The sequence below is a fragment of the Stigmatopora nigra genome, chromosome 14 (genome assembly GCF_051989575.1).
Source record: "Stigmatopora nigra isolate UIUO_SnigA chromosome 14, RoL_Snig_1.1, whole genome shotgun sequence".
Classification (NCBI taxonomy): Eukaryota; Metazoa; Chordata; class Actinopteri; order Syngnathiformes; family Syngnathidae; genus Stigmatopora; species Stigmatopora nigra.
Window position 1 is genome coordinate 5,793,859 of NC_135521.1, and position 20,584 is coordinate 5,814,442.

Genomic DNA, 20,584 nt, shown 5'->3' on the forward strand with positions numbered 1-20,584 from the left:
TCAATCTGAGGTTTTTTTTTCCTCGGGTACTCTGCCTTCATTCCGATTGGCAGAAAAGGCTTGTTAGGTTTTTTGAAGATTCTAAATTGTGCAAATGTGTGAATTTGGATGTTTTTGTACTCTACATTTGGGTAGCAGCCAGTCCAAAGGGTACCTAGCCTTTTGCTGAGTGAGATTGGATAAGATCCAGCTCGCACAACACTAATATCTACACACCATATAGAAACAAATAGATGGAGTTACTATCTTAGAAAGAGCTGAAGTAAATTCACACAGTTTTCACTGTGGAAAAAAAGTGGACTCCACTATAATCAAAACATTCTTCTCTCCTAGTTTTCACATGCTAAAGTAATAGTAGTCATTAGGATATTAAATCAATTAGGGCTGTCCACTTACATAGTGTTTTAAGTGATTGAGTCATGGTGTACCGTGTTGTTCCTTTCACAGCCTTAATTGATTAACTGTTCGCCTCAGGACATTTCCAGCTGTGGCCGTCGAAGACTCAATACGGTATAAGCTTGTCGTCAATCGGCTGTGCATACAAAAGAAAAAGTGAACAGTTTTTCCTTGTTTCATCATTTGGGGAGCTCAAAAGATAGAATGCAGGTTTTTTGGAGGATGTCAAGCTGGGCATCAATTGATGGATTAAATTGCCGTGACTGGAGTACAAAGTGGTGACAACTTGTTAAACAGCACCCCATACAAGAATGAAGAATGGCCACAAGATGCTAAAGTTTGAAAACACTAACTTGCGCTTTTCAGTAGCTGGAAGCTGAAAGTGTTCTCTTTATATAGTTTTTCATTCTTGAGACTTTTCTTACCCTTGTCATAACTTCCTATACATGGATTCAAAAGCAATAAATGAATGTTTTTTGCTTTCATATCCTCTTGCGTGGAGGGAAAATGAAGGACGTTATTACTGACAGCAGCCAGGAAGAAATTAATCAGACGCTTAGAATACTTCATACTTGGCCCCTCCAGGGAGAGGGAGAGGCAGGGAGGGGAGGTTTTTCGCCTTTAGATGACATTTTCTTCCAGGCTCTTTTTCACAAGAGTTATAAAAGAAGTTTCAGAATTATAACTCCTTTTTAAGCAACCCAGCATATGGTGTGATGTATAAAATGGTTGTGGGACAGCCAAAAATTTGTATTCCCGGCCACTAACTTTTGCCCAAATCCGTAATTTAGAGGGAACAATAGAGGACAAGTTTCCTTTATCTGACTTCTTGCTATACATTTTGACAGAGATTATTTTTACGGTCCTGCCCTCCTTAGTGTTGTTCACCAAACTGGGGAAATTGACACGTTGCCTTAAATTGCCTTGCCAATTTTAGTACTTACCACAGAGAGCAGGGCAAGTGTGGTGTTAAACTTCAGAAATCCTGTTCTGGCTTTTCAGTGTTTCTTCTTGTACGAGTCCACTAACTTCAAAAGCTGGAAAGTGGCGGGTCAGCCGAGGGTTTTTTCTTTCGCACAGAAGAGTAACGCGCAAAAAGGGTGTGGGGGAATCTATGGTCTTAAACCCCCGTTGCAGTGTTCCACAATGACCTTTCATCCAGGCAAGATCCCATCTTTTTAGACTTAGGATACTACGTATTTCCAAAGCTGGGAAAATCACCGTTACTCTGTTGCAACATTTCACAAAGAATAGCAACATAATATCTGCAAAAGAGTGTAAAACTTGACACGCCAAATATGTGAACCATCGCCTTTAATATGCTGTTCACATTTTGTCCTTGGGAGATCCAGATGACACACTATGATTTATAAATGGTACATTGTCTATGTGAAGTTTCAAATTGTATTTCTACTAGGATAATTGGGCTGAGCTTCAAATTTCATCATCAGGTTGCTCTTATGTTGAAACATATTTAAAAGTAGCCAGATATTGCAATCATCCCCGCCAGTGTAGTCGGACGACGGCCGTGGCGACGGAGTACTGGTACAAATTGCTCATGATAAGTCAAGTTGCAGACTGATGCATAATTGATGAGTCCGAGTTGATTAATATAGCATGTGCGCACACGTCTCGTTTCATTAAGATTCATGTTTATCTAAATTCACTGCCGTGTCAAGCCTGCTTCAGCATTGAGTTTTGAAGTCTCTCCAGATATGAAAGTTTTAACGTTCCTGACGATTTTCCTTTTTCCATTACTGCTAATACCGGATGTCTTCCTCAAAATGACTGCTACGGTGGGAGCGCTCAGCGCTCCGAGGAAACTTAGCAATTACTTTTTTTAACACTCGCTTCCATTCCCAATCTTATTAGTCATGCTAATACAGTACAAACAGCAGTAGGACATATGCAAATACTGACCGAAAAGGGATGAGTTCTCACCTCTGAGACGTTAATATGCACTGATTATTTAGTAACTATTATAAAGACCGCACTAGTCTACCAAATTTTGAAATATTTGCTTCAGAGATCAAAATAACTACATTCTACTTACTGTTAACCGGGATTGAACAATAGTTGGCTGGGTATTTAATGTTAAAATTTGATTTTTCATTTGATTTTGCCAGTTACTGTTATCTCCAAACTTTACTTTGTAGTGCATTTAGTGGAATATGTTGAATGTGATTGGCAAAATTTCATTTGAATTGGGGTTGTACATTTCTATAAGTGTGTTGTCATGTATTTTGCAAATAACTCGTTTTTGCAAATGAATTTCACAACTCTGACTTGTAACGATGCAATTACCTCATTAGTACACATCTCCTGTGCGGAATGCTTACCTCTACGGGAACTTTTCGCTCTCGCATCTTCACATCTGCCCGCCGTGTGTTGTGTGTGTCAGTCGGTTTGCGTCTATGGGTGAGAGCGAATAGTCCCACCGCTCTTATTTACTAATGGCATCATCATCATATTTCAAAATCCCAGTCATGCCTATTGCACTTTTACCCACTCAACTAGAGTGGAATAAATTATTTACACATACACAAAAAGGAGGTATTTCTACTTCTCTCTCTAAATGAAATCAGTGGGTTCAGTCGTTGTTTTAGAAATGTAAAATTCACTCCCGGTGGTGGCTTTTATTGGTTCATTTAATCTAATTTAAAGGAAAAAGTAATTGTTTGATATTTTCGTTTTGCTCTTCTCTCTGGGGTTGCTTTAATTGTCGAATATTTCATCATAAAGCCCAGCTAACAGCGTTGAAGTGGAGTTCATATCCAAAAATATTCGCTATCACGCGGTTGGTTCCAGAGGATTAACTTCTGAATGGTGGTACTGAGAAGTCTATTAGACTCAGAATGTCTGGGAGGTGACATATTTAGATGCAACGTGTTGTGTTTGACAGCATGCAAATCCCAAATGTTGCTGCCATTTACCCTGTGATGCTAACCCAACCTTAATCCTCAAAGGGGAAATTCTTGGCATTCTACAAATCACCTTTATTTTTGTTTCTATGATTATAGAGTGTATATAGAAATGACCTGTCACTCTCTGTTGAATATTTTTTTCAAATATATTGAAGAAAAGCTGATTTTAGTGCAGCTTTCTTTATACTGTATTAGTTAATTTTATTATTTGTAGTGGAAAACTCCCCTTAGGAGACAATACAAAAGTCTCGTAGTAGTAATTTTATTATTATTTACCTTAAACCATACTCCGCATGAAAAAAGGACATATATTTTCTCACATTTTTCTCTCACCTTTCGCCGAAACCTCATCAACTATAGCTTTATTGCATTTAATCATACTGTTGACAAAGTTTTTCTCAGACACGACATATTTGTCCTTTATCGCAACTTCATCACATTGTTTGCAATCCTTTCTTATTATCTAAAGGGTTAGGTCAAAGCTCTGCTTAACTTCATTTTCACACTCATTCTTATCCGCTGTTTTCCTTTCTGCACTCCACCTCCCTCTATCACAGTGTCACTTCCTGTCTAGCGCCTCTCGAACCTGATAAGAAACCAAAGAATCACGCTCTTGTCTGGCCATGGGTGTTCCACTGTGACAACACTGGCACCAATACAAGTGCCTCTTTTCCTAGGCTTGATAAGGCAAAAGAAAACACACATTTTCACACAGACTACACATATTATTGCATGATTTTTAATGTTGTTTTTGCTCCCCTCTTCTTTTAATAGTGCCAAATATATGCCGAGCCTTTTTTTTAGGTTTAAAGGGATACAAAAAAAAAAAACACGCATTGATCTTGTACTTTCCTGCGGAAAGAATCTCGTTTGAAACGAGAATGTCATTTTTCCGACATGCTCTATTGAAGAAAAAATAAAATAAAATCAGATGTACCTCCAGAATTAAAGCAGAATTTTAAAGATGGCAGTACTATTTTAGCAAGTCATGTGTCACACAAGCTTTAATGGATACTTTGTGCACATTTCTGTTACATGAATTCCATGTATAGTTGGTGTTGACAATTGCCTTAAAACAAGCAAATCTAAAATCTCGAAACTGGCAACTAAATGTATATTATCCCAGCAGATTTAGCACTTCCTATTATGCGAGTGACATTTCTTTTCCGTTCCATACACACACTCATGCATTTATAAGTAGATCCAGGTCAAAGGAGCCTGGTCTTTTCCCAGAGTACTGGCTTTTTAGCTTTTAACAAAAGAATGTATAAAAAATAAATAAAAAGGAGCCTGCATTGTATTGCGAACAATGACTCTGAGTGCAGCCTGCTGCAATTATAGTTTTTATTCCAGTTTTCCATTGTACACTCGCCTGTCTTCTTGGCTGCATTGTGTTCAACGGAGGCACTACATTGCGCGCTAATTAGAGATTTTTCTCGCGTCTACTTAACGATAATGACTGTCATCAAGTCCTCTCGCAAGTATCGCTTTGAAATCCAATGTGAGGTGCTTTCATGCACTCTCAATGATTGTGTTTTGTGTCTATTAACCTAGTCGTCATCCTTGGCTCTCTGTCCCCTCATCTTATAATTGACCTCCCCGGGTGTGTGGGTAAACCAGTAGTTTGCTGTTTAAACTACATGAATATTGCATTAATGGGCCTTGGCGGCCATCTGCCTACTGTTGGCGCTCGTGGCCAACGGGCCTGAAAATGACTTAATTTCCCCAACAGCCTGCCCGGGGAGCTTTCAGCCCACAACCCCAGAGACTTCATCCAAACGCTCTTAATTGTCGCGGCGAGATTGCACACTAATACGTATCAGGGCGCTGCCGAGGCAAAGGCTCGGACGGTGGGAGGTGGTGGTAATCGGCGTTAATCCGCATCCTTTACTGGAGAGATTTCATCATTTACTTTTGATGCTGGAATCGATTCCCTCCCACCAGGTTCTTTTACAGGTTTTCTGAGAGAGGTTACAAGATTCCTCTGAGTTTTGAGCCGCGCGTTTCCCATTCAGGCAGACATTGCTTCTCAGTTCAATATATTGATGACACTTATGCTGCTTAGTTCCACTGCTCTCCAGTAAAGCTCAGACTCCTCACGCTCAACCCGAGAGCCCCGACTGAACGACACACTAAGCACTCACTTTGTTCGTTTCCTCAGGTCAATCGTCTCATCTACAACCATCACTATATCCTTTAAATTTTATAAGTGATCTCTATATGAAAATCCTAAACACACTTCAGCACAGCTCAGTAGCACCAGGGTGCCCGAAAGTAGGGGCAGTCAAATTTATTAGTTTGGGATTTAGTGCAAAAACAGCTGAGGGGGGAACAAGCTATGAGGAAAGAACATACATTTAGAATGTTCATAAAATGTTTAAAGGTCTCACAGAAGTAAATATGAACATTTAGTGGCTGCCTGTCATTATATGTGCTCTGTTATAAATGTGGTGACCATTTAGGAGGATATAGTCTTTCTTTTTAGCCTTAATTCTGATGAGATGACCCCGAACAAGATAATTGGGAATAGAAAATGGATAGTTGTGACAGGAAAGCAGTGTTTCGTAGATGAGCATGTGTGTCTTTGAATTCATTGAAGCATTTATTCTTTGATGGACAATTGTGATACAGTGTGCTCTTTTTGTGTGGGCTCATGGCGTTACTAGAATTGGATAATAGTCCTCAGGCATGTGCTCTCTTTAAGGTGCACTAGAGTTAACTTATTTATTGCGTGTATGATGTTTTTTTCTCTAATAACTTCTCATTGGGAGTTTTTATCCCAGAAAAAAACTTCAATTAATAATTGTCTGTTGTGAATGCATCTAGTGTCCATCCTATTTTCCCATTTTTTCAGGGTTATATTGTACACAGCAGCTGAGCTCCTTCACCCAAGAAAAACAGAACTCCTCGCACAATGTTAGAGATCTTCAACTTATGTGTTTCAGAATCAATCACAATGAAGACCAGAATTATAGAAAATGGATGGATAGATAAAAGATCATGGGGGTTATAAATGCTATGACCATTAACCGCACTAAATTACAGTCAATAATTTTAGTCTCAAATCTGGTAAAAGCTCATAAGCAGCCCTGGGAGAGTTTTTTTCCCCCGTAAAACTCATTGTTTGCAGTACATCCTGCCTGTGTTGAACACACAGCTTTGGCAGTGCAGGATGAACAGCCGTGTGTGGTCACCTGGCGACGAGGGGGCAGTTTGGCTCTTGCGGCAATTTGCTGCTCCATCACACGGACAGAGGTCGAGCAAAGGAGAGAGTGAAAGATGCTTTAGAGGAGTGAAATGGACCGCGGCCACCAGCCGAGCACACGTGATGCGTCCGCTGTGACGTGTCTGCAGGTTTTCTATTACTATCGGACCCTATTTGTACAAGCCTTTGATTTCCTCCAGTTTTAGCTGCAAAGTGTCAGCTCTGCCCAGCACTGCCGTAATCCTATTTTGTCACTGGGTGGAGGTTGACTGTCGACATTATCGCTACATGTGTGGAACGCTGCTCATTCCCAGGTTTGGGGAACACAACACACTGAGACTGCACTGAGCTGGATCATTTGTTGAGTGTGTTCTGAGTGAGGCTGCAGGGTCACGCCAGGGCACTCAGCGCTCTTCTAAAAGAGAATATGATTGGTGACGCCATGACAACTGCCTGGCTCTGGTGTTGCAGACTGTTCTCCGGGGAAATTTGATAATTTTGACAAAAATGCCATGAAAAGTGACAACAGTCTGACATACGAAAGTAATGTGACCTGTGTAAGGTCATGCTTTGAGACATTGCCAGGATTTACAGCTAGTTTTGCTGCAAATGCATTGCGTCTTTGAATATTTCTTTTTAAATGTCTATCATCGTGCGTTTTCCCCATTTTTTTTGCATTGACCTATATTTTATTTGTCTCTTTTCAGAGGGAATCCACAACATGACCATGGAGTCCAACTCCATATCTATGCCCATGTCAGACCCCAACGCCTGGGCCACTGCTATGAATAACCTTGGAATGCCTCCAATGGGAATCACAGCACAACCTCTTTTGCCAGGTACCACAATAATACAACAATTACAATGCAAACGTCTGTTCTAGATTGCAAGATTCAGTTCCATTATTCGGGTATTGATTGGAAATGAAATAACCTTGTTCCTTTTTTTCAAATGGTCAAAGCAATGTTAAACGTAAGAAGGTGACGAGAGAGGCTTTGTTCTCCATTGTCAAAGTTGTAATGATTTTTTTCCCCCCATAGATTTGTCCTTACGTTATTTTTTATTGTGGATGAATCAATGAAGAGCCTTTTAAAATGGATTAGCATTAACATTTAGCCAAAAAAAAAAATGAATCAGATTGCCTGTCCTATTTTGTTGTTTGTTCGTGAATGTCTACTTTTGAGCAGTTTGGTAAAAGTGGGAGTTCTTTGTTGAGTTGCTCTTGAGGTCAGGCAGCTTTTATTTTCCTTTTATGGGGGGGAGAAGTGAATTCATTTCCTGTGTGGTTGCAATGGGCATGGTATGAATGTTAAACTAATGGCTAAGTCAGCTAAAATGCTGTCATTATTCTACAGTAAAACCAGTCAGCAGCTGCAGTATTTGCCTTTAACTTTTACTGTTGTCATATGTTTCAGATTTGTATTGTTTTCGTTAGTTTATTTAAACACAGCATGTTAGACACTACTTTTTAATCACAAATGGCGACCATTTGTATCGTTATTCCTCCCCGGAAGAAAAATAACAAGGAGTAGTGCTTGGCGATTCATTAATATTTCAACTATTTAATTTTTTGTTGTTGTCAGAGTTAGGGTTTAATCTTTTTATTCTTGCAATTTTAAAGTAAAGGAGACTGCTAGAAAGCAATTATAAAGTCAGCACGAGTGACCCTGCCGATAAAGTACCCGGTCATACGCTGTAAAAGAAGTAATTTATCGACGTGTTGGAAACTTTTGACCTGAGGCATGTGCTTCCAACCGACAAACGTTTTGCTGAGGTTGCCTACCTCACAAAAAAGACAATGAAAAAACTAACAGGGTGTGGAATTTATTCATTTTGTTATGTAAATTGGTCATGTTTTAAAATGTTAATTTATTAAAAGTGGAAATTTGGGGGGAGATAAACTATTTTGGTGACTTGCATTAGCAGTGCCCATGTTTTGCAATTTATGTTGCTAAATCTATTGTGTTGTTTTTATACCACAAGCTTTTTGAGTGTAAAAAAACAAAATATGAGCATGTAGGATGACATAAAAAAATATCCCCCAAAAATGTAGGATTTTATTTTTAAAAGGGTCTAAGGGTCAAATTGCTGAACTTGCTTGGAGACAAAAGCAAGAGGTAGTGCATACATATCAAAATAAATGAAGCGCAGTGGGACTTGACGTCAACCTTATAGTCAGAAGGTGTGTTGACTTCCCTTTCCCATCAACTTAAAGGGTTTTATTGTGTACTAGAAATCCTTGTAAGAGTTAATGGCCGTCCAAACAAGTGTCACTAATTGCATTAGCGATGACTCCAAAGTACATCATTAAACCGTGTCACTGCAGGAGCATGTAACGGCACGGCACACCTGAATGCATTGTAACAGTTAGCATAGTAAATGCCGACAGCTGTTTGTTTGGTCTTTTTTTGTATGTTTGCTTGTTTTGGTTTTCCAATCAAATATGGCCTCCAAATATCCAACTTGGAGCCTTAGCCACCCACCATTGTGATGGGTTGGTGACTAATTGAGGGTTGCTGGGATAAGCTCCAGTACACCGCGTGATCCTTGTGAGGATAAGCGGAATGGAAAATGAAGGAATTTTCCGGGCCTTACATGTTCAGTGTACACAAATGCAGTATTTGTTTGTGTATATAAAAACATGTAATACATATAGTAGTGTTTTACATCTAGTATGATATAAACAGAATATAATTTTGTTGGTTGTTCATACTAAGTGCAAAACAGGATATGGACAGGATTTATAAAGATGAGTAATGAAGAATCGGTTATTGTGTTTGGTTGTGAATCCAACTTGTTTTGAAATCCAGTCACAAGTCAGAAAGGGATAATTATGCTAGAGTGGAGCGTGCCGCACAAGCACATTGTGTTCACACCCACGCAATCTCAACAAGACTGCTAATCAGGCAAAATTAACAATCCTATTTTAAGTATGACATGCATTCACACACTGTCATGCCTCAAGTTGAGAACACTTCAATTGAAAGATGAAATGGGAACAAAGACTGATTTGCTCACCTGCTAAACATGTGTCACGCTTTTAAAAATAAATTATTGTGAGCTCTTAAAAATATCTCCATTCACCATGATGTTTTGAATAGAAAATACGCATCCAAATAATAAATACCCCAGAAAATTTTAGCCACTCAGGAAATAGTCACATTTTTTGGTAGGGCACAGTAAAGCACGGAAATGCACTTTGTACACAGGGTTCTTGACTATTTTAAGAATCAACAGTTGCAAGCATTACTGTATTGTGCATTTTTTAATGCAATGATGGTTACATAATGTGCAGGCATCATTTTGCTGGCATCCTCACGTTCTACTGTGATAAGTGTTGTTTTGAGTCTGTTTGCCTTTAATAGATGGGGTCTGGTCTCTGAGTTATGTGCTCCTCAGAAAAGGAGAGTGTAACTAGTAATCTACTTGTTGAGTGACTCAACATGAATTGTGGCCTTCAACAGCCAATGCATGGACGTCCTTCTGAGTTGTTTGTCAATATAGCGATTGAAAGTGCACCTGCAGCGGTGTCTAACCTTGACTATATGCAAGGTCGTTACTTTACTTTCCAACTAGCGATGTAAGGCGATGACAGAATACTTAACATCTCTATAAATTACACAGTGTCGGCAATTGGCATGTTTTCTCATCTGTGCTGCTGCTGCTCCTCTGCATTGAGAGGAGAAAGTTAATTAGGATGCCTTAGGTGAAGTGTTCTGGGCACATCCTACTGGGAGGAGGCTTTGGGGTTGGCCCAGGACTCACCGGAGAAACTATGTCTCCCGTCTGGCCACTCAAAAAGTTCACTTTATTTAAGAAAAATACATCTTGTACCAAAATCTCTTCTGGTACTTCTAAAGTCCCCAGTGAATTTAAAACGTGCCTTCAAATAGCTCAAATGGATGCCTGGAAAATCATAAATTGCAATCAATATTTATTCATTTACATTTGCCAATTTCAGGGTGGTCGATCATAGGGCATCATTTACCGCAGCATGTTGATGTTGCTCGTATCGATCCCTCCTTTAAGATGAAAATGTAATCGAGAAAACATACAATATATCCGTGCCGGTTCCATGTTTGCACACTAGTTTGCACGGGCATTGCCAACACATTTTCCCAGCAACATCTCACAGACACACACACGCGCACAGTCCCGAGCCACTGCTGTGACTTTGAACTAATCCAGGTGGATTAGCTATTGATTCTCCATGACTGAACATCATCTTTTCTTTTCACCTCTAAACACCCGTGAGACAATTCGCTGTCCTTTTCCATTTGCTCTCTTTAAAGTGCCTCATGTTTGTTTACGGCTTTCCTCGACGTATATACCTTTTAACTTCCTCTTCTCATTCGTCGTAAGAGGACTAGCCCCTTATATTATACATTTACCTTCCATTTCATCCACTATTAGTTTTTTTTTCTTTCTGTTTCTCCTTGTTCTTCTATGACGGCGTCTCTGGCCAAGCGCATGTGTCCAGTCAGACAGCTGAATAAACGGTCCATCGAGGGCAAAGCCTCCAATTCACTTCAGCATTTTATAAAGCAGGCAATGATGACAGTTTTATTCCTGCGGATGGGGCTGCCAGCGTTTGTGTCTGTTAGGAGGTTTGGAGCACATGTTTTCATGAGTGAAAGGTTTGGATAGAGGAGGAGACTGGAGCCAGGCCAGAGGCAGCAATGGATTAGGTTTAAACTCCATAATGTTGTTATATCTTGTCGGGATTAGATCAGATGTGTGAAGTTGTTTTGCAGTTTTATTACCAATAAGTAGGGGTGTTTTGCATTTAAAAAGAATTATAAAAAGGGGGTTGTGAATGTTTTTAAACTGCAACGGTTCTGAAAAGAAGAACTAAGCATTCAATTACAACGAAGCAGAAGCGTGGTTAAGACTGGGAAACTGGATAACAAGAAACTAGAAAAGGTTATAGAAATATAAAATCAATGCAAACTCTGGCTGTTGCGTCAATGGAACTAAATGGATGAGGACCCTGTGTGCAAAAAAGCCCACCTTTGCCTATATCACTTCTAGTGACTGGCTTCCTGGCGAACAGCAAAATGGGATTAAGATTTTTTTTTGCTTTTTGGTTTATTATACAAAGAAAACGACGACGGGTTGTGGCTCAGTGAAGTCCAATCTTTTTAATTCAGGCAACAGTGGGACTTTAATTAAAGGTAGCAATTTATTTTAATACGGAGTTGAAATAATTGTGACCTCATTTGGCTTTCATGCTTCTTTAATACGTTTTGAATGGAATCAATTTATATGAAGCAGAAGTACAGCACATGTTTAAAGAATTTCTCTGGCTGTAAATGAAAATACTCACATTATGTTAAATAGTTATTCGTTACAAAGTGGGAATTTTATCAGGTGAAGATAAACCTTTAAACGGGGTGACAAGGTTTAAATAGAATGTGAAACTCTATCAACAAAAGATATGGCAGAAGCTTTGTGACTTTTATATTTTTTTTTAAGTACAGTGGAATACAACTGGCGAGGTCAAAATGAAAAATGCGAGCAATGTTTGTGTCCTATTGTGTCCAGTTGAATGCAATGGCTGAGAAACGGTATTGATTGTATCCCTTACCTTCATATTTATTGCAGCTCCAATCGTCTGGCAGGGGAATATTTTCCCCTTTTCTTGTAAGAATCTCTTTGAACGGATTGGTTTTATTTGACAGGCAGTGTCTAGATACAGCACAGTACCATGATTGATCTCCATTTAAGGCATATTTTCGTATCTGAAACAAGTCAGGGTTGTTATTTCACATTTAATGCCATGTTTTTTCTTTGTTGTAGATCCAAAATTATTTGCTAACTGCTTAGCAACCCAGTTATTTTGTGACTTTCAAGAATATCACTGACACCTGTGTTTAAAATGAAGTTATCTGTTAATGCTTTGCATACAAATCTATATGTCCTAACTCGTGCAGTCAAAGCAACTGCTCTCAAAGATATTTGTTGGCATGGCAACCAGCATCTGACCCCTGCCTATGGAAGCTTGTTACGTATTGTCAAGCTTAGAAGACAGGTAAGTTAACAGGTGACCTTGTGAGTGAATGTTAATTGGAACCCAATATAATAAACTTGATGTATAATCATAGTGCAATTAATAGGCTCTTGCTTAAGGAAATATGGTAATGCAATTTCTATTACAAGTCATCCATCCCTAAAGATCAACACGAAATGTGTGAAATATCCTCGGGAATTTGAAAGTACTGCAACTCTTTGTTATGCATTACTGGCAAAAATGAGCAGCAAGACCAAACATCTGGTTCCAACATCTATGACATCTGACATTTTAAAAAAAATCCTCTTCCAGGAGCTATACACATGATTCACCCATCCATCCTTCATCTTATGTTCACCAAAGCACATCCAAACTTTAAGTGAAGCCAGATGGTGATCTTTGCTATAGATTTTAGTCTACAGTTTCGCAGGCATTGTAACCGAGGGTCATTTTCGGATCCCTATGCTTGCGAAATCTAAGCCCGCTGCCATTAGCTCTGTCAGCTTCAAAGCATACTTTGGACAACCAACCACCTTTCTCCAATGTACTTGAGGTATGGAACACCATTATTGGAGAAAATAGTGCTATTCATCCCATGTGATGTAAATTGCAGAGGTTGGAGAAACCCATTTATTTTACAATATCCTTTTTTTTAAAGGGGGCTGAGATCAAAGTACCTCAAAATGGAGACTTTGGAGCACAGTACCTTAAAATCCAGACGTAACGTACATCATCAAAGCGACGTAATGTCAGCATATGTGGTCGGAAATATCATGCCAAACTCTTTCCACAGTTTACTGTTAAAAATGTATTTGATCAAAGTCCCCCATATGAGTTTATGTTAGACTCCTGAGCTCACGTTATTTATGTGAGTTGCGGACAAGGGCAGCATGAAAACCCTGAACAAGAAGGGTACTATGACAGAGCCCTTTGGAACTCCACAAGTGACTGCTATTTGGTCTGACCAACATATCCTTACTCCAACTTAGTTCTCCTCAAGATAAGGCCTTAACGTAATTGATGCAGAACCAGCAATGCTTAGCCAGTCCTCTTAACATCAATCTAAAGTATAAATAATTTGCCGTTTTAAAATGTCTTGCATTCTCCATAGAAAGCGCCCTGATTGCTTTGAGCAACATGAGGTGTCCAATTTACCAGAAATGATGCGTTTGACATTTTCCGATGTGCAGTCTTAACAAAGTCATCCTGCACACACAAATTCTCTTTCCCTGTAGCTGAAGTTTTTTCATATTTACACAAATACATTTGCAAATTTATCAGGCTTCATTTAGATGCACATACTTATGCTCAAATGCACTGCGGAGACGAGATAAGCAGGCTCCAGGGATAAACGATTGTTCCTTGAATAAACAACTACTCCTTTGTCTGCTGCTTCCTACTCGTCCTCATCCCATCGCTAGCGTTCGGGCATACACACACACACGCAAAAGACAAACAAACAAGCACGCTCATACGTATACTGTAGTGGAATATATGTCAAATCTCACAAGACGTTATTTGACTTCCATTCCTGAAAATGAATGTGAAGCACAATGTGAGGCTTTTGTCGCTCACCTGGATTAACATCACACATTATCTGGGAGGTCATTGTATTGCCGTAAGCGTATTTCCCATCTTTGGATGGACTGCAGTGTCTCTTTCTGCTGAATGCCTGGGAGCAGCGTTGGGAAGGTGCCAAGAGGTTTAGGCAGAGTGTGGAGGCGGACAGAGTAGAGAGGCAAAGACTTTGTGAATCTCCTTGTATTTGCTGCTATATCAAAAATAGAGCATTGGGTGTAGCGATGCTAAAAATGGACTTTATGACAGCCTTTTCTTTTTGTGGATTGTGTGTTGAAGTTATTGGCATTAAGTGATGCACTTCTATCCACTTAGCTTTGTGTGTACTCTTCTTTGCGTGTTTATTGTCAAACCCAACGAGGGGCCAAAAGATTTCTTTCTGACTCATTTTTCTTGTGAGGAGCAGCTGGGAATTGTCCAGTGCTAAACCAAGTTTTAAACAAGTTAATTTGTTCCCAAGCTCAAACTGTAATATAAATCCTGTTTTGTTTTTTGATCCTATTATTCTCAGTCTCCTGGAGCCACATTAGGGGCTACACAAAAAAAAGTTAATTATCAGTCAAGGGACCTGAGCATTTCTGTCTTAAATGCAAATTGGGAAGAAAAAAAAGCTGCCTGAAAAGAAGAGTTTAACATGAGTAGCACATCCATAGCCAGAAAGCCACAAACCTATTTTTAATGGGATTGGTATTGGATCTAAAAGGCAGGTCTTCACCTGGGAAATAATTTTCTTCAGCATCTCAACCTCAAAAATAAATCAGACGAACTCACATAAATTTAATGTGCAAGTGAATCAAAACTTAGTTTGGACTTAAAGCTGGGCTTTTTTTAATATCATGATTTAAAGTAATTGTTAGTTTTAATTGTTGGTTTTGACTACATGATAAATGCTATCATAGCATGCCCTGTGTTCAAAATTGTACCCAAACCTTCTGCACTCACCGAATTGTGATAGGGGGTGGGTTTGCAATTCGTCCCTCAGGATTTACTCCTTGAGACACTCTGTCAGTGGAAGTCTCAAAATATGTGACTTTTTACAGTATCTTCACCAAATCATGGAGGCAACAAAAAAATGTCCCTCGTGGGAATTTGCCAAGAGTCTGTCAGCCTACTTTGGAAACATACTGTAAACCAGATCAGGACTTGAAGTGTCCCAGAGCGTACAATATCATACCCGAACTCTATCTTTGATGGAAAGATTTTATTTCTTAGCGAGATGGTAAAGCTGTTAGATCAGAAGGTAAAAAAAAGGTCAAGTGGGGATCCCTTTTAAATTAGATAACGACATTAAATAACTTTCTTTAGCGTATCTGTGCTGCTGATTGTGGCCAGGAGGAGAGATAATGAAGGCGAGTGTCTTCATATAGAAATTCAATGATGGTGTCACAGATTGAGGGAAGCATTATTAACAACTCTGCTGGTGGTCCAGGTGGCAGGGCCTTCTCGCCTCATTAAAGAATATTATATCGACCCGCCCATGTCATCCCCTGATTGCCACCTGTTCTGACGAGGGTTAAATCCAGAAATGCACAAGGAGAAACGAGTGGGAGGAGAGAGGAACGGTTTAACTGTGAGCCTCACACGTATCTTTTCATATTTCACATGTGATGGATGGGCTGTTCCGAGTCGTGTTATGTTGAACAAACCTCCAGAATGTAGAAGAACGGACGGTCAAAAGATGCGCATTGTCGGGCGTTTGATGAAACGTGGTCGCTCATGAGTGAGGGATATGTTGTTGGCTGGAAACAAGAGAATCCACAGTCTGAAGCGCAAAGATAAGCCAAGTAAAAAGGATCAGTCATGTATGTTGGGTTGTGGGTATATCATCAGTTTTAGTCTTCAATTTCATGTGCTTCCATCCCTGTGGACTTTCCACTATTGCAAAGATAACAAGCTTCTCTTTAGTGATTGCTTACATGCTTACAGCCTATTATGAATTGAGGAAATCCATCATACACACCAACGTGTTGGCAGGAGTCCATGTTTTGAGGGTAGGAGGACAACAAGTTTAATTGAAAATAAATGTATACCAAAGCCATGTTTCGATGAGGTTGTGACAATATTTCAATATTGTGATATATCATGATACCTTGTATTAACGATCGTATTAAGATCGTTTTAAACTGGTGTCAATGTTAAAAAAAGAAGCTAGTATTTGAGAAAGCATGTTAGTATTTTTTTTTTAAATTGCTATTTTATATTTTTTGCCACTGGAAGTTATCGATCTGGCTATGATATGCTAAAACTTTTCATCTACATATTTTTATAATTTTTTCTATACATTCTGTACGCGCATTCTTGATATCAGAGGGAATATCAACGTATTGCTTTACATATTATTGCATGAAAAATGAATAATTCAAGGTGATTATGACTTAAAATTGAGCAAATTACAACCTGCTACGACATCCAAAAGAAGAAACCCAGTGTGATGTATACATCTTAGCATACTGCATGTTCCAATAAGTCAGGAGGGAAAGACGATAATAGTACCGGTATACCGGTCGGTGTAAAGCATATGCCAGCTTTTTCATCACACAAATGTAAATGAGCAAGGCTCGTTGGGACGCATCACCTTAATTGTCCTAGATGGACGGCAGCATATGTTACGTACAGATGCTACACATCTTCCTCAAGGTGCTGTAACGTATTGGTCTGCTGGACATGTTTTTTTTTAAGTCTATACATATATTTTGTTGTATTCCTTTCATGTTCCCAGGGTCTCTTTCAATTCAATTCCAAAAGATTTATTGGCAAAGCGCCGTTGCCTGATACCATTTGCGCACCACCCTATTTCTCTCCACTCATTATTGCAGCTTGTTTTATAACTTGCGTATTTATTACATCCTCTCTGGCTCCAGGGATCTATTCCAAGTCTGCATCTTTAATGTGCTAATGCTTCTATTCTCCTACTCCCTTCATTTATATGGAATTATAGGATCTATTCCTATTTAGTGCGGTGTATGTTACTTGGCCTGTGTGAGATTTACTGCACATCCAAATGAGTCTGCTTGGAAATAGAAGGTATATATATTTGGCATTGTTATGGTACAAATACTAAATGTTGAGGCCTTGAGTATTTCTGTCACAGTAGTAGAATTAAAATACAGCATGGCAGAGAGGTTCTTTTTTTTTGTAAATGGGAATGCATTTTATTGGATTATTTATTCCTTTTAAATATTTGAAAATAGAAAAAACACCAAGCTATTTTAAGGTTGTTTCTTCCATTGGGTTTTTTTTATCTTGTATTTTAAGGATGAACAATATATTCCATTTTAGAACGAGACCATAAATGAGCAAAATGTGGAAAAGTAAAAATGCTGTGAATATGTTCCATAGTTGTTTTCTATGCTGGTGGAACGGATACTCCCAACAGTCAAAAGAGGGCAAGGTCTCACTCAAGGGATTCACCAAGCTAACTTTTTAATAATGGATTTTGTTTACGCCATTATTTAATCATGAATGAGAATAACCACACAATCAATTCTCAATGAATTTTTTAACTGTGTGGAAGGATATGATCAATATATGATGAACTGTCAGTGTGCGAGAAATTGGCACAGGAGCTCATCCCCTTGCTTTTTTTCCTCCTCCGTCGCAGATTTTGACCCCAACCTAGGGATGATGACCAGGATCACCCCCATCAACCCCTTGATGCCGGGCCTCGGCATGGTTCCCGCATCCCTGTCGCATGATGTGCCTGTCGTCAAGGAGATCATCCACTGCAAGACCTGCACCCTCTTCCCCCCTAACCCAAGTAAGTCTTGTTGGACCATGGCTGCGTATTTCAGTCATGGTTGCTACCACTTCATTATTTGAAGGTTAAAGCAATTGCCAGCGTGTTAAACGTTTCAAATAAGTATCCTTTTCATTCCCTTCTGCATTTATATATATATACTAGTTGTTCTTTCAGCATCACGTCATCCTTAATGAGGGTTCACAAAAGAAAGTACCTGATATTTTCAGGTCACATTTGTTTATTCACACTACAAGAGTGAAGCGCTATTGATCTCCTTGCCACTTTCCCAATTATTGCAAATAGCAACTGTGACACTGTAGATGGTAGAACCTTGGCTTTGTCATCAGAAAAAAGTTTTCTGTTTGGGACTTTGCTATTATAGTCTTCAAGGAGAGAAAAAAGCTTTTGAGAATGTTACATTTAAGCGTTCAAGCTAAATAAGGACACACATTGGCTTAATGGTGATTTGCCTGCTCGCAGCAGAGATGTTATTATGAACTTGGTATTTTTGCTCAAAGCACTTTAAAATCTCACTAAATCAGTTTTTGCCATAAGATGTCGTCTATTATTCACTCACCTGTGCTTGTATTTATTGCTCTTATTATGAGTATTTTTTCGATCCCGTTTTCTTATTTGGCCTCGGCTTTCCTTCTCTGCTCGCAACTCGCTTAGAACGTCGCAATATGTCATTTAAAGCACTTAATCTACCGGCAAGCCGACATCTGAGAAAACAGATGATAGGGTTGGTTTCTGTCTGGATAGCCAAGTTCTGCTATCAATTTAACTCATAAGCCAGCACGGATGTTTTGTATTTTCCATATGAGGCATGACTGATTTAGTTATTTTCTTTTTTTGGACCAGCAAAAAATTATGTTCTGTGTTGCTATCAATACTCTCTAATGTACAGTATTATATTCATGTGAGTCTAATTCAGCATTCAACCAATTCAGACGGTCTTGGGTTATATAGAGATGAAATCCTCTGTAACGATTGACAAATACAATCAGATGTGCTTTCTTCATAATGCTATTCAGTGCAAATTTAATTTCCAAGAAACTACAGTATATCACAGTCTTTCAATCTCTCAGCATTTATACATAATTTGCCTTTTGTCCATCTTTCATGTTTCCCCTTCCTCTTCACCAATGTGAAACTGGAAGGAATTCATCCAACATAAAAGCAGCCCTCCAAGTAGTACTAAAATGAGAGGGTCGCAGGGTGGTCTGCAAATATCACAAAGCGTTAAAGTAGATGATCCACGGTCACCTTGGCAAACAGCACAAACCCTCTTCTCCAGATTACTCGTTTTTTTTCTTCCTCTCTTCAAGGTGGGATTTTCAGCGTTCCGTTCTCCTTGAATATCAATGAGTAAAGTCTTGTGAATATGCAAACACGCCACACAAATCAGCAGTGGTAGTATATTGACGATAATAAAGTGTTACAGTCTTGATATATGACCTGTGGTTGAATTGTTGGGATAGATCCGTGCTTTAAATGCATACTGCGGCGTCTAGAGGTTCAATTGGATCTCCAGACCTTTTGTTGTAAGTCAATCCCATTTTCTCATTGCTCTGTTCTCAGAGCTCATGATTGAAGGTCAAGGCCAGAGTCCCAGAGTTCATTTGAGGACATTTCAAGCGCAAATGGCAGTTTCTTAACATTTGGATGAGCCGGTCGTGATATATCTCTCGAAATGCTGACCACATTCCTCCTGGAAATCCTGGATGGGTTTAGCGTTGGACCCCAGATTGAAAAGCAGGAATTCTGAGGAGGTGTCAGGGGAGTGTGACCTCTAATAGACATTGATAGACACAAACACACACATTCCAGGCTGACCCAAGGACACCTTTACATGCATGCTGGTTATAAATAATGGACAACGTATCCATTTATTTATAGAATTATAATGACTACTGCTGCTAACTAACCAGAGCACTATTTTCCTCTCCATCAACTTTACCGTTGTGTTGAAGAAAATTAGATTAACAATTTTTGGGAGTTTAGTTGAAACGTTTTTACATGTCTGACATTTCGAATTTACTGGTGAGCACTTGAAGCAAAGGAGTCTGACAGCTCTTGCTCTAAATGAAGTGTTAGATTTGAGGATTTAATAAGCAACAGTAACATTGTTGGAGGAGCTGTGTAATTATACCCCACGTGTGTCGTCAAGGGGGTTGTGTGTGAGCACAAATTTAAGCAAGCAAAATCAAATGTGAACATAAAATGAGCACACGCTACTCTCACTGCAATAGTGGGCTGAAATTTTAATTTGAAAGGTGAAGGATTATTATTGTGAAATTACTCTGCTCCCACAAATTTGCTCTGTTTAGTAAAGCTTTAGGTCTTTAGTATGCTTACAATAGTGCATATGGTTTAAATCAGAGCCCCCCTCTTAACACCACGAACAGCGTCCCCTCTGACTGACCTTTAGCTGAGTGAAAAAAACCTTCAACCCTTTCTCCTTCCTCTCCGACTCCCGTTGAAGATTTCATTTTCCCCCTCCATCTCCTTGCTGTGAATAACCTAACTGTCGGTGTGCATTACCTCTTTTCTTTTGACTTCCATCTCACCTTTGCTCAAAATACCCCACCCCCCATCCCACTTATATGCAGACCCTTTTGCCTCCTCCAGATTGGCCCGATTCCAACATGCTAGCGTGTGAGTTGATGGGTTGGTCCAGTTCAACAAGGGAAATTTCAACTGTTCAACCCAGAAATGCATTGAAACAATCA

The 20,584-nt window shown here is 39.3% G+C and overlaps 1 protein-coding gene across 5 annotated transcripts in view; it reads left to right on the forward strand.

Moving 5' to 3' along the window:
* enox2 (ecto-NOX disulfide-thiol exchanger 2) overlaps nucleotides 1-20,584 on the forward strand; it is an 88,786-nt gene that overhangs the window by 49,455 nt on the left and 18,747 nt on the right. For all 5 annotated transcript variants that reach the window (XM_077733225.1, XM_077733223.1, XM_077733224.1 and 2 more), the window contains 2 exons: nucleotides 7,233-7,364; nucleotides 17,715-17,870. In XM_077733225.1, coding sequence (XP_077589351.1) covers nucleotides 7,233-7,364; nucleotides 17,715-17,870 — 288 coding nt within the window. The remainder of the gene's footprint in view (nucleotides 1-7,232; nucleotides 7,365-17,714; nucleotides 17,871-20,584) is intronic.